Consider the following 14,168-nt stretch of genomic DNA (forward strand, 5'->3'; position numbering starts at 1 on the left):
TCCAACAATTCCAACATATTCTCCTCAGAGGGGGAAAGAGAGCTATAAGGAATTTGGCCCATCAGGAGCTCCCCCCACTCTTGAGTTGCTCTAAGGCCACGCACAGTGGTCCAGAACTGTAAAAAACGGGCAAAAGTCAATATCTCGAGAATCTTGCATTTTAGACTAGCATCTGGATATGAAAAGCTTCTTGGTTTTACATCGACAGATTAATGATTAATCACATAGAATTGATTGAATACTATAGCACACTGCTGCTTAAAATATATAATGTTTTGTCCTTTAATTACGCTTTACTACCACATCTCACGACAAAACCAATAGGAATAGAACTGGTTAAGCGTGTTTTCTTCAAAACAATCAAAATTTCTTGCAGAAACATGCAAAAACATGAATAAGATGTGAATTAATGCATGATATGGGTTGTTTGTTTTTATGGAAAACACCTTAAAAGTAATTGTTTCTTGCATACAATATTCTCATAAAATAATCTGATTCAAACTGCATGATAAACTGAAACCCGAGAATAGAATAGCATTTTTTAAATATCAAAGATATTTAACAAAATTGCGCTGAAAAAGAAAAAAACAGTTCAAAATCAGACTAAAATTTTGAAATAGAAGTGAAAACCTTGAAAAAGTAATTGAAATGCTAAACTAGGAAGATTTATAGGTAGATTCATACTGACGAAGTAATAACAAAAAATAAATAGAAATGCACCTCAAACGATGCCATAAAACATCAATTTTCAGTCCCTACACGTCACACCGATTTCAAAAATATCCATATTGTTGGGTATTCAACAGTATTTCCAAGTTTTCCTGTAACCAGAAGTCACCATCTGTGATTTCAAAATGACGTCAGAAAACGAATTCCAGTCCCTACACGTCACCCGGATTCGAAAAATACACATATTGTGAGGTATTTGACAGTATTCCCCAGTTTTATATCTAACCGGAAGCCACCATCTTGGATTTCAAAATGGCGACAGACATAGATTTACGGTCCCTACTCGACACCCCAATTACAAAAATACCCATGTTGTGGAGTATTTGACAGAATTCTCCAGATTTTCTGTTACCGGAGCCGCCATATTGGATTTCAAAATGGCGCAATACATCAATTTTCGGTCCCTACACGTCACCTCGATTCCATGAACACCCATACGGTGGGGAATTCGTCAGTATTACCCTGTTTTTATCTAACCGGAAGCCGCCATCTTGGATTTTACAATGGCGAAAGACATCGATTTCCGGTCCCTACACGACACCCCGATTCCATAAATACCCATGTTGTGGAGTATTTGACAGTTTTCCAGATTTTCTGTGATCGTAAGCCGCCATCTTGAATTTCAAAATGGTGTAAAACATCGATTTCCTGACCCAACACGTCACGCCGATTCCATAAATACCCATATTGTGGTGTATTAAGCAGTGTTCTGTAACCGGAAGCCGCCATATTGGATTTCAAAATGACGTAATACATCGATTTCCGGTCCCTACACGGCACCACGATTCCACAAATACCTATATTGTGGGGTATTTTACAGTATTTTCCAGTTTTCTGTAACCAAAAGCCGCCATCTTGGGTTTCAAAATGGCGTAATACATCGATTTCCGGTCCCTATACGTCCCCTTGATTCCACAAATACCCTTATTATCGTTTTTCTGTAACCTGAACCTGGTGATATTCTATGTTTAAGTCAGTAAACAGATATCCCTCCCAAATGCATGTTATTGTAGCACCGTACCACCCATCGTTCTGATTTTGCCATCCCACCTCCCAATATGTACGCAGTGTTCCCAAATGAACAGCTGTGAAATAATGTAAAATAAATTAGCTTGGATACTAAATTGAATAACTTTCTTATTTCAAGTTCAATTGGAGTACAGTCTTCAACAAAAAAATCAGGAAATGTTGTTAAAATCCATAAGTATGAAATCTCAATGACAAACACAACAGCACTTACTTAAATTGCACATTATAAAATGTACACCCAAAATTACAAAAATTGCATTCAAAATTCAACTCTTTTACACTAGAAATTGATTTGTGGCCCTGAAAAGGGCCGTTTGATTGTTTCGTTTGGTACGAATCTACTTGGAGCTGGTATATTTGGTGACGGCCTTGGTTCCTTCTGAGACGGCGTGCTTGGCCAACTCGCCCGGCAACAGCAGACGGACAGCGGTTTGGATTTCGCGGGAAGTGATCGTCGAGCGTTTGTTGTACTGAGCCAGACGGGACGACTCAGCAGCGATACGTTCGAAGATGTCATTGACAAAGCTGTTCATGATGCTCATGGCCTTCGACGAGACTCCGGTGTCCGGGTGGACTTGCTTCAACACCTTGTAGATGTAGATGGCATAGCTTTCCTTCCTGCGTTGCCTCCTCTTCTTCTTGTCGCCCTTGACGATGACTTTCTGGGCCTTGCCGGACTTCTTGGCGGCCTTTCCACTGGTTTTCGGTGCCATAGTAAAGCTGTTGAGTTGAGTAGAGAAAACGCTAATAATTTCGTTTAGACGATGGTGTCTCGTTTTATATGCTACGGGTATAAACGACACTCGTCCCCTTTTATGTATTTTACTCAAAACCAGTGTTATGCTACCCGCCTTATACTCATGATATGCTGCTCGACGCAGGTATAAAAGCATTGTCAACGAGCTAAAACGACATCAGTACAAGTTCAGCATTTAACTGTTCGTTTCATTTTCACATCGTAATCTACCCTACTACATCGAACCATGTCTGGCCGTGGCAAAGGAGGAAAAGTTAAGGGAAAGGCAAAGTCCCGCTCGAGCCGCGCTGGATTGCAGTTCCCAGTCGGTCGTATTCACCGTCTGCTCAGGAAGGGCAACTACGCCGAGCGCGTTGGTGCCGGTGCTCCCGTCTATCTGGCTGCCGTGATGGAATATCTGGCCGCTGAAGTTCTGGAGTTGGCAGGAAACGCCGCCCGTGACAACAAGAAGACCAGAATTATTCCACGTCACCTGCAGTTGGCCATTCGCAACGACGAGGAGTTGAACAAGCTGCTGTCCGGAGTGACCATCGCTCAGGGTGGTGTCCTGCCAAACATCCAGGCCGTCCTGTTGCCCAAGAAGACTGAGAAGAAGGCTTAAATTTAATCGGAGACCGCACCCAACATACAAAACCGTCCTTTTCAGGACGACCAATTTGATTTTCCCAACTAAAGAGTTTGTTGTATTGGCATTTCTTATGATCGAAATGAAGTCATATTATCATTGTGAATTTTTTTGTCCTATGAGGTCCGCCTCTGCACAGTAAAATTAGAGATGAAACGTGTTTTCTTTGTTGACTAATTCATATAAATACCACCAAAGATTAGATTGCTCTGGGCAGTTATTATTGGACCTTTGGCGTGAATTGATGCAGTGGAAAGAAATTAATTAACAGGAAAAGAGCAGATGACGGCTGAGATTAAAGTTCAAGAGTGGTGATCAATAGTGGTGAGCGTAATGTTCAATTTGAAGTGTGGTGTGATATTTAGAACGATTGATTAGGCAGTAGTAACCCGACTGGAATGAATGATCGTTACGTTTAGGTCCCATTAAATACAAAAACATCAACAGTAGTAACCCTGGAACTGAAATAACTCCTTGACATCGGTTAACTGGATCCCGGTAAGTGTATATTAATCTTCACTTTGGAAGTGAACTGTTTGCTTATAATAAATTGAGTAATTTTCTGACTAACATCAAAAGAGGTTTTCCTCGAACCGCTAGTTCTGAAGAAGCTATGTATTGTATAGGCATCAAAAATGTTTTTATCTTACTGTTGTACGATATACAATATGCGTTCAATTTGTCGGTGTTCATGTGTCCTGTAGTTCACTTTCTTACGCGCATTTAGTTACGGTCTTCATCGATCAACGAGCCGAGTGATCTCCTTCCTAGGGTTTGGTTTGAAGATTTCGAGAGCAACAAACATAAAACACTGGTTTGGGTATATCTTATGTAGAACAGCAAGCATGATACTGCTGCGTATGGGTCGGGTTGGTAAATCATCGCAGACTGGCCCTGCACACCACTGGCGCACGGTACGGTACGTTCGTATACGGGTCGAGCGAGCGAGCGCTGCGACACCATACGAGTAACACCGGTGCACCTCCTCGTGGTACAGAGTCCTAAAAAAACACACAGGCTAACGTGCTCGGTTGGCCTGAGTCAGCGGCTGGGAAGTCGTCCCACCAGGACACACGTTCGGTCTGAACTACCAAACAAACATTGAATGTTTGCCTGAATACAAAAACAAGCTTCTTCACCTAAAAATGGCTTATTCAGCTGTTGATCAAATCAAATTGTTTGTTGGGTACTCGAATTCAATATCTATTGAGGGGTGAATCATACAGTAAAAATCCTTCCGCAGGTTCTCCTACGGAAACTTTGTTATGACTTTAACTTTTTTTTTCTAAATCATCAAGTTCGGTCAACTGCTGTACGATGTGCAATATGCGTTCATCTTGTTGGTGTTCATGTGTCCTGCAGCCCTACCTGGCTTGCTGAAAGCATTCTTAACTCTCTTGTGGAATGTTTGTAGTGGCCCTGAAAAGGGCCGTTTTGTGAGGTTGTGACGGAGAGATTTAAGCGCGTTCACCACGGATACGACGAGCCAGCTGGATGTCCTTTGGCATGATCGTGACACGCTTGGCGTGGATGGCGCACAGGTTGGTATCTTCGAACAGACCGACCAGATAGGCCTCGCTGGCTTCCTGCAGGGCCATGACGGCCGAGCTCTGGAATCGCAGATCGGTCTTGAAGTCCTGAGCGATTTCACGGACCAGACGCTGGAAAGGCAACTTGCGGATCAGCAGTTCGGTTGATTTTTGGTAACGGCGGATCTCACGCAGGGCGACGGTTCCTGGCCGGTAGCGATGAGGCTTCTTCACTCCTCCGGTGGCTGGAGCGCTCTTGCGAGCGGCTTTGGTGGCCAGCTGTTTGCGAGGAGCCTTGCCTCCGGTGGATTTACGAGCAGTCTGCTTAGTACGAGCCATTATGCTTATCTTCGATGCGAAAACGATGAGTCGATGTTGTTGAATAAAAATGTGAACCGTCTTCCCCTCTATTTTATAGCATACCTTTTCTATGTTCAACCAATCACAAATCATGGAAGAACAAGAGAACAATGACTAGCAAGAAGAAATTAACCCCCGAGTGGGTATAAAAGAGGCATTCATGGTCGGAAAAAGCATCACATTCGTTTCAACCGTATCCGAAGACAGCATCAAACAGCATAAACAATGACTGGACGTGGCAAGGGAGGCAAAGGACTCGGTAAAGGAGGTGCCAAGCGTCATCGCAAGGTTCTGCGTGATAACATCCAGGGTATTACCAAGCCCGCCATCCGTCGTCTGGCTCGTCGTGGTGGTGTAAAGCGTATCTCGGGTCTGATTTACGAGGAAACCCGAGGTGTTCTGAAGGTTTTCCTTGAAAATGTGATCCGGGATGCCGTCACCTACACTGAACATGCTAAGCGTAAAACCGTCACGGCCATGGACGTTGTCTACGCTCTGAAGCGTCAGGGACGCACTCTGTATGGTTTCGGAGGTTAAATCAGCATCATCAACTCTGGCAACAAAACCGGCCCTTTTCAGGGCCACAAAATGAATTAAAAGAGAGATTTCAATTTGCAACTTTAAATGGTGCTGCAGCAGTAGTGGTGAATAAATTGAGATTATCTGTCAAATTGCATATATTTTCAAGTTTGTGATAAGAAAACTATGTTTTACGTGTTGTTGAAGTAATGGCTTTATTCCAGGGGGAACGACACTCATTTGGATGTATTTTTTCAGTCTAGTAATTACTTGGGATTTTCGGGGAAAAACATAATTGATGGGATTTTTTTGAGTGTGCCGTGTTGACGAAAATAGAGCAGGGATAGAAAAAATAGATGGGAATAGATCAGGCAATTGATGTGATGTGAGGGATGTTAAAAAATTTCAGAGGGATACGAGTCTGAACGCGAAGAGGATAGGTGTAAAAAGAAGAAAAATTTGCTGCAATGAAGCGTCCATGAATTACGTAACGCTTATAGGGGGAGAGGGGGTCACCTATATCGTTACGAATTATACATAGGGGAGGAGTAGTAAAGCTTTGCGTTGCGTAAAAAAGAGAACATTTTGTTTTTTTTTCGTTTCTTGATGTAAAGTTTGAAAATACAGGTCTTTTTTGACGCTTTTGGCAACGACAACGAAGGCTATCATCAGTAAATCTTGCTTTACAAAATGGATCTGTTTTAATTTTATAAATTGAGATTTTTGCTATCTTGAACTTTTGAAAAGGAGGTACACGATGGTACGCTGATCTTTTGTTTTTGTTTTGAATATTAATAATATAATTAATTAACTAAAAATAAAAAAATACAAAACGAAATCATACATTAATTAAATGAAAAGGCGGGGGAGGGGGGTTTATAGAGCGTTGCGTAATAAATAGAGGGGGGTCATTTTCAGTGTACCGTTTTGTTCCAAAGGGGGGGGGGTCAAACATATTGATTTTTAGCGAAACGGAATTAATGGACACCGCTCGGGACACCGCCCAACTATAATAATCAAAGCTCACAGCTCAAGTGCAGAAAACGGTTCTGCACCGAAAAGGTCGAAACTGCACAGTAGGATGAACGGGTAATGGCGATGGATTACAAGGTTCCAGTTAATATTCCCAGCTGTATTTGGACGGGAATTTGATCCGCAATATTCTCGCACAGAAATACATCACCCGGTGGGTGTCTTACTTCACCATTAGCTCTTTCTTATCCGAACCCTTGACCAGCAGCAGAGACGAGTAAAACTTGGGCCGAGTGGAAAAAACGACCTGAATTCCTTTTCCACCTGCTTGTCGTAGGGGGTTCCATTGGTAAGGCTTTTCCCGGGGCTAGAATCAGCAGTTCAAACGAAATCAACAGTTGCTTCGCGCCTGTTCGGTAACTTCCATGCTACAACACACAGAGACCCGGGCTCTTATCCGTCGAATTCGATCGGTTTGAGTCCGGGAAATGGATGTGCGTTGCCGTCTCCTCCGTGATGCACTTGATGTTTTTTGCCCCCGAGACCGATTATAGACGAATGGTCCGTCATCTTTTTTTAGTTATCGCACCGATTTTTTACCGGCATGGTCAGCTAACATACGTGGTGTTTGTTGTGGAGAGGGTTGTAAACTGACAGTGAGTATGGCAGAGTGCTTCGCGGTCGACCTGAAAACTTCGAGAAACTGCACGGCTTGCTTGACAATTTGTGTGCATGCAGAAGGGATAAGTTGGGAATAGAAAGAATAGATAGGATGGATTGAAATTTTGTGCACGTTGAAAATTATATGAGAGGTTTGGATAAAATGGGATAATCCTGAAGTGTCGTTCCCCCTGCTTTATTCAATAACAAATAGCAAATATGAACAGAAATGTAGCACCGGTAAGAATGGTAAGTAAATCCTTATTCTCCTGATGTTCCTAAATAATGTTTACAATGTTTTTATAAGATTCAAACTGAGAATGAAATCCTACAGGATCATACCATCGGAGATTGAATTAAATCAATTAATTTTGCTGTAATATACTGTTCCATCCGCATAGCTGAAATCACGCCTGGTTTGGTAGGTTCAGACAAACGGGATAACAAAGGTAGTACCAAATGTACCTGTGTCACTGACGGCATTGGATAGTTTGCCTGATCACCAGGAATATAACCGAACGGAAACCGTTTCTTCTCTGGCATCCTCGAAGAAAAACAAAGCTAACGGATTGTAAATGTAAATTCGATGGAACCAAGCGAAAAGAACTGGTAGTAGAGATACTGACCACGGATGGACAATCGGGATCCAGGTAAGAGAAGCCAATCTTTAAAAAAAGGAAGCTTTGCTAGATTTGGTCAATATAGGATGTATATAGTATAAATAGTAAGTTTAAATTGGAATCGGAAGAAAAGTAAATAAATTAAAATAAACGGAACAACATGATATTGTTCGATAAGAGGGAATAATTTGCTACATTCAGAATAACAAAATGAACCCGAACAATGAAAAGCGGTTTTATACAAAAGCGATTGAATTAAATTTAATGTAACGCAATTAAAAAAAATGATCTTTTTGCAGCAATTTTATCATGATAATAATCAAAAATAAACATACCGAATAAGAAAAGACATACTCCTTTATGCTTAGTGACATTCAATACAAACATAAATAAATAATTTGAAATGCTTCTACAATAAAAAAAAAAACATTTACGATGCTCGGGTGTGTAATCGAAAATCAGGCGAATACAATTATCCATTCTATGATTTTTACATATTTCTTTCGGCAGGCGTTTTGTAAAATAGCATACTGGAAACTATCTAGCTATGGTTGATTTTCGACTCTTTAATATATATTTATTATTTTTATTTTGGATTCGAGATTGTGAACTGTCTTCAACATCGGCAAAACTATAAATTTTCAAATGGCTTATTGAAATCAAACTGCTTTTATACGTTGTTGAAGGCCCTTCTTTTTACTATCTTCAAGTTGGTCCTTCTCTGATAGTGAGATGAGATTCTTACTGATTCGCAGCTGAAATGTTTCTTTACCATAAGTTATTCTCGTGTTCATTATGTCAGAGTTTTCCAACGCCATCCGAATGCCTATTATCTCGCTGAATTTGACATTTTCGTTTGCAACTGTTTTCTTAAAGTTTTTATCGTTGGTTAGGAACTTTGATTAAAGCTTTTGGGTGTCAATTGAATTTCGAACCAAATCGACAAGTTTGTCAAGTTAATACATATAACCTTTGATAATTTCATATTTAACTACTCAAGCAATAAGACACTACAAGGAGTTTAACATTACATTATCCTAAAAATGGCGCAATGTTTTTTTGCATTGACAGAAAATGTTTGATGTTAACACGTTTGTGTATTTTTTTTTTGACATTAAATAATTTTTAAATGTGTGTGGTTTACATGTATAAATGTTTAAACAACACAGATGCGTCTTTTCAACTTTAGTTCATTTGAACTGTTTAATTATTATTTTAAGTTCCTAATACTATCAGGCCAGTTTTGAAGAATTCCCACCTTTGTGAAACGTTTGCATACCTAGTTTAATATAATGCCGTTTCAGCTACACAACACTAGGGTTCTTTTTGCCTGTGTCTTGCAGCATGTTACGAATACAAGGAGGGTACAATGCATACAGTGGGTAGCAAAATACAGAAAAGGGGACGAGCTTCGGTTGTTATGCTACGGGTATAAAACGAGACACCATCGTCTAAGTGAAATTATAAGCCGGTTGCCGTCAACGACCTGAGTTCGGACCACCAACCGGTGCTGACCGAGCTGGGCTACAACGTGGCCCCTGCACCGTGCCAGCGGAAGGACTACCATCGAGTCAACTGGGTTCAGTTTCGACGCGTGGTCGACCGCCACATCGACGACAACCCACCGCTCGACACAGTGGATGACATCGACCGGGCCCTGGAGGGTCTCCATCAAGCCATATCCGTGGCTGACGAAGAGTGCGTTCGACGAGTTCCTGTGAGGGGTAAGTTTCAAGCAATTGATTCCCACACCAAACTCTTGATTCGGCTCAGAAATGTTCGTAGACGCCAGTTTCAGCGGACTGGGGATCTGCAGCGTAAATACGAAATGGTCGATCTGAATCGGCAGATCGCTTCCAGAATGGTCTCAATCCGGAACGAGAGTTTCGGGCGGCTCGTTCAGAACCTGGACGACCGTTCCAGACCATTCTGGAAGGTTGCCAAGGTGCTGAAGTCTCACCCCAAGCCCATTCCACCACTTAGAGTCAATGACGAACGGCTTATCACCAACGAAGAGAAGGCCAATGCGATTGGGGAGCACATTGCCCAGTCGCATTTGCTTGGCTCTAAAATCCCAAGTCCACTCGAGAACCAGGTTGCGCAGTGCGTCCTGACGTTAGATGCCTCCCCTTGTGCCGTCGCTCCAGAAGAACGGATTACAGAGGAACAAATTTGCTCAGCGCTGAAATACAGTAAGAACATGAAGGCTCCCGGGTTTGACGGAATATTCAACCTAGCGTTGAAAAATCTCAGCCCGAGGGTGTACTCGCTGCTAGCTGCCACCTTCAACAGATGCTTGGAGCTGCACTACTTTCCAAGCATCTGGAAGGTGGCAAAAATCATCCCGATCCGCAAACCTGGGAAAGACCCTTCACTACCGTCAAGCTACAGACCGATTAGCCTGCTCTCAGCGCTGAGCAAGCTGTTCGAAAAATTGATCCTCAGCCGACTAAACAAGTTTGTGGAGGAACATGACATTCTTCTTCCGGAACAGTTCGGGTTCCGCAAGGGGCATTCCACCAATCATCAGCTAGTGCGGGTGATGAATAACATCCGAAGTAACAAAGCTGTATCCAAGTCCACAGCCATGGCCTTGTTAGACGTCGAAAAGGCGTTTGACAATGTCTGGCACGACGGACTTATATACAAGCTTTGTAACTCTAACTTTCCACCATACCTTGTGAAAATCACCCGTAACTATCTCCAGCAAAGGTCGTTCAGGGTGTCGTTGAATAGTTCCCTTTCGGGACAATTTCCGATCCCAGCAGGTGTTCCGCAAGGGAGTCTGCTGGGACCACTGCTTTACAGCATCTACACGTCGGACATCCCTCCTCTAGGAGACGGTTGCGTGTTCTTTCTGTTTGCAGATGACACCGCGATAGCTGTCAAGGGTAGGATGCCTCGTGAAATTACGAACAAGCTCCAACGATGCCTTGACACCTTTACTGATTATGCCACCACGTGGAAAATCAAAATCAACGCCTCGAAAACCCAAGCGATCATGTTCCTTCACAGACAATCATTAAAACTTAAACCGTCTCCCTCCTGTACCGTAATAATGGATGGTACAAGGGTCGAGTGGTCCACTGATGTTACTTATCTCGGGATGTTGTTCGATGAGAAGCTCCTGTTCCGCTCGCACATAGAGAAAACCCTAGTTAAGTGCTCCGCCTTGGTTAGGTGTTTGTATCCGCTCATTTGCCGCAGATCCCGCCTCTCAAGGCAAAACAAACTGGCTGTTTACAAACAGATCATAGCCCCCGCGATCTTCTATGCCGCCCCGGTGTGGGAATCGTGCGCTCAGACCCACAGGAACAAAATCCAGGTTGCACAGAATAGAGTGTTGAGGATGATCCTAGATCGTCCATTCGACACAAGAATAGCAGACCTCCATCAAGAGGCAGAAATTCCCAAAGTAGATTCCAAAATTGATGATATGACAACTAAATTTATTCAAAAATGCAATCTTTCTGAACATGCTTTAATAAGCAATTTGTACATAGTAGGTTAAGTGTATATAGTAGAGTAGGTTAGTTTTAAGCTGTAAATAGTAGTATTAAGTAGTTTCTCTTCAAATTCTAAAAACAAAACAAACCAATCCCACCAAGGTGGTCGACCGTGTACTAAGTCTAGGACTAATTCTGTAAAACAAATTTTGAATTTTGCCCATACCTAAAGATGAAGAAATCATTAAATCACTTAGTAAAAAATTTATATGGTAATCGTCCAAGTTAAACTAAAATAAAGATCATTTAAACTAACTAACTAACTAAGTGAAATTATTAGTGTTTCTCTACCCAACTCAACAGCTTTACTATGGCACCGAAAACCAGTGGAAAGGCCGCAAAGAAGTCCGGCAAGGCTCAGAAGGCCATCGTCAAGGGAGATAAGAAGAAGAGGAAGACGCGCAGGAAGGAAAGCTATGCCATCTACATCTACAAGGTGTTGAAGCAAGTCCACCCGGACACCGGAGTCTCGTCGAAAGCCATGAGCATCATGAACAGCTTCGTCAATGACATCTTCGAACGTATCGCTGCTGAGTCGTCCCGTCTGGCTCACTACAACAAACGGTCGACAATCACCTCCCGCGAAATCCAAACCGCTGTCCGTCTGCTGCTGCCGGGTGAGTTGGCCAAGCACGCCGTCTCGGAAGGAACCAAGGCTGTCACCAAATATACCAGCTCCAAGTAGATTCGTACCAAACTAAACAATCAATCGGCCCTTTTCAGGGCCACAAATCAATTTTCAGTGCAAAAGAGTTCAATTTAGATAATAACTTTTTTAGTTTGAATGTAGGGGCGGTGGGGGGAAAATGGGCAGATACTTGTATCGTCTAGAAAACTTATTTCAAGTTAATACAACCGTGACATCCTCTTGGAGCCACCTGTGCTAATAATCCATTCAGCGGAACGTACCGGCCTAATGACCCAACACCTGACCATTGAATGTGCATTTTACCCCAACCCTAGTCCATTTTACCCCCACCTCTAAAGTAAAATTCAACATCGATTTGACATTTTTATATGAAAATTCTACTTTCTCAATATGGGAAAAACCACTTTTCTAAATGCTGAACATAATGGGTACTTTTAAGAAGAGTAAGCAAGTCCATACCTAATGTTCCATAGAACAACTATTCCTGAAAATTAATGCTGAAGGCAGCACTCCAATTGAACTTAAAATAAGAAAGTTATTCGATTTAGAAGTCATGCTAAATTATTTTGCAATATTTCCCAGCTGTTCATTTGGGAACACTGTGTGAAGTTGGGTGGTGCGATTGTATAATCGGAACGGTGGGTGGTAAAGTGCTAGAATACATACATACATACATATATGGCGTCCACGTAACAGACGGGATTTGGCCTAATTGGTTCCAACATGGAATATCTCGCGATCCTGGACATATAGAAGGTTACTGTCTTGGGAAAAGTTATTTATTGGATCAAGGCCTTATGGTTGGTGGACAGCTGTTTGGAATTCTCTCTCTACGCGGCGCTAGTGTGCATGTGTATTTTCTGCTTAAGCTATATCTTGGGATCCTGGCCATCTAGAAAGTTTCTGTTTTCGGCAAAGTTGTTCAAGTGACTAAGACCTTTTGAACGGTCGATAGATTAATTGAGAATTCATTCATTACGCGGCGCTAGTGTGCAAGCCAATATTTGTATAAGCTATATCTTGAGATCCGAGCTATCTAGAAAGTTGTTATCTTGGATAAAGTTGTTCCAGTCACTAAGATCATCCGGACGGTGGGCAGATTAGTAACGAATTTATTCCCAGCGTGGCGCTAGTGTACATAGCAATATTTGTATAAGCTATATATTGAGATCTCGGCCACCTAGAGAATTGCTGTCTGGAACAAAGTTCTTCATTTGATAGTGGGCAGACAAGTTGAGAATTTATTTACCACGTGGCACTAATGCGCATTTGTACCTCTAGCTTATGCTATATCTTGAGATCCTAGCCATTTAGAAGTTTTCTGTTTTCGGCGATGTTGGTCAGATGACCAAGACCGTATGAACGATGAGCAGATTAGTTGAGAGTTCATTCAATACGTGGCGCTAGTGCATAAGTGAATGTTTGTATCCATCTATTAATTATAATTAAAGACCAGCGTCTGTATGTAACGCTCCTAGACATAGAACCGACGACCACAGATCACAGACCATGAAATTAGCCTTATTTTTAAAATTAATTATTTAGATTTTTTATTTTTATTTTATTTTTCGTTTTTTTTTTTATTATATAGTTATTATTTTTTTTATTTTCTTTATGATAACTTTTTGTTATTGTTATATTTGTATTGTATCAAATATTAATGTTATAGTTATCACATTTTTAAATTCATTTAAATTCGGAAAAGTTTCTGGGCACCTCAATACTAATCAAAAGCGATATGGGGAGTCGGGGGTTGTGATCTACCATATAAGCTTGACCGGTCCTAATGAACATAGTAATCAGTGCCGTATTAATGGTTAGGCGATGGGGCTCCAATTAGAAAGAGGCCTGGCTCGGCGACATATCCTTCGCAATAGTTAGTTTTGAATTTATATCGAACACTAAAGCTTTGAAAACTTGAAGCAATAAATCATACAAGCTGAGTCTTAAAAATAGAGCATTATAGGGAGAGGGTTTCACGGGTAATGTTTTGCATTTCATAATATTGAGAAATGCTGCCCAAGAAATCAATGACCAATGTTTTACAAACAAACAGGCCTACATAAAAAAAAGCATTAAAGACGTTTTAACACTTTTTTACGCATATAGGTGAGTGTCTAAGATTGCGATACTTTGGGATTGGGATACGAATCCCCTCTACAATTATCACGAAACTTCAATTATGTTCGCCTCCATAGATCTCCGAAAAATTC

At 41.6% G+C, this 14,168-nt stretch overlaps 4 protein-coding genes across 4 annotated transcripts; 3 read left to right on the forward strand and 1 right to left on the reverse strand.

The window, feature by feature from the left end:
• Positions 1 to 2,094: 2,094 nt before the first annotated feature.
• On the reverse strand, positions 2,095 to 2,483 carry LOC135703910 (histone H2B-like). Its single transcript, XM_065225278.1, has one exon. It carries the CDS (start codon positions 2,469 to 2,471, stop codon positions 2,097 to 2,099), a length of 375 nt encoding a protein of 124 aa, XP_065081350.1. The 5' UTR covers positions 2,472 to 2,483; the 3' UTR covers positions 2,095 to 2,096.
• A 207-nt stretch (positions 2,484 to 2,690) lies between these two features.
• On the forward strand, positions 2,691 to 3,179 carry LOC135703902 (histone H2A). The gene has a single exon (XM_065225271.1). It carries the CDS (start codon positions 2,742 to 2,744, stop codon positions 3,114 to 3,116), a length of 375 nt encoding a protein of 124 aa, XP_065081343.1. The 5' UTR covers positions 2,691 to 2,741; the 3' UTR covers positions 3,117 to 3,179.
• Positions 3,180 to 5,226: 2,047 nt separating this feature from the next.
• Positions 5,227 to 5,589, forward strand: LOC135703920 (histone H4). The gene has a single exon (XM_065225290.1). The coding sequence runs from the start codon at positions 5,255 to 5,257 to the stop codon at positions 5,564 to 5,566; it is 312 nt and encodes a 103-aa protein (XP_065081362.1). The 5' UTR covers positions 5,227 to 5,254; the 3' UTR covers positions 5,567 to 5,589.
• A 6,013-nt stretch (positions 5,590 to 11,602) lies between these two features.
• On the forward strand, positions 11,603 to 11,991 carry LOC135703911 (histone H2B). Its single transcript, XM_065225280.1, has one exon. It carries the CDS (start codon positions 11,617 to 11,619, stop codon positions 11,989 to 11,991), a length of 375 nt encoding a protein of 124 aa, XP_065081352.1. The 5' UTR covers positions 11,603 to 11,616.
• Positions 11,992 to 14,168: the final 2,177 nt, after the last annotated feature.

This window comes from Ochlerotatus camptorhynchus, unplaced genomic scaffold, assembly GCF_037179485.1.
Source record: "Ochlerotatus camptorhynchus isolate MF236.1 unplaced genomic scaffold, CSIRO-AGI_Acam_v1.1 ptg000222l, whole genome shotgun sequence".
NCBI classification, from domain to species: domain Eukaryota; kingdom Metazoa; phylum Arthropoda; class Insecta; order Diptera; family Culicidae; genus Ochlerotatus; species Ochlerotatus camptorhynchus.

Excerpts from the sequence above, each read along its gene's own strand:
- LOC135703910 (XM_065225278.1), bottom strand. The coding sequence starts at position 2,471 with ATGGCACCGAAAACCAGTGGAAAGGCCGCCAAGAAGTCCGGCAAGGCC.
- LOC135703911 (XM_065225280.1), top strand. The coding sequence starts at position 11,617 with ATGGCACCGAAAACCAGTGGAAAGGCCGCAAAGAAGTCCGGCAAGGCT.
- LOC135703902 (XM_065225271.1), top strand. The coding sequence starts at position 2,742 with ATGTCTGGCCGTGGCAAAGGAGGAAAAGTTAAGGGAAAGGCAAAGTCC.
- LOC135703920 (XM_065225290.1), top strand. The coding sequence starts at position 5,255 with ATGACTGGACGTGGCAAGGGAGGCAAAGGACTCGGTAAAGGAGGTGCC.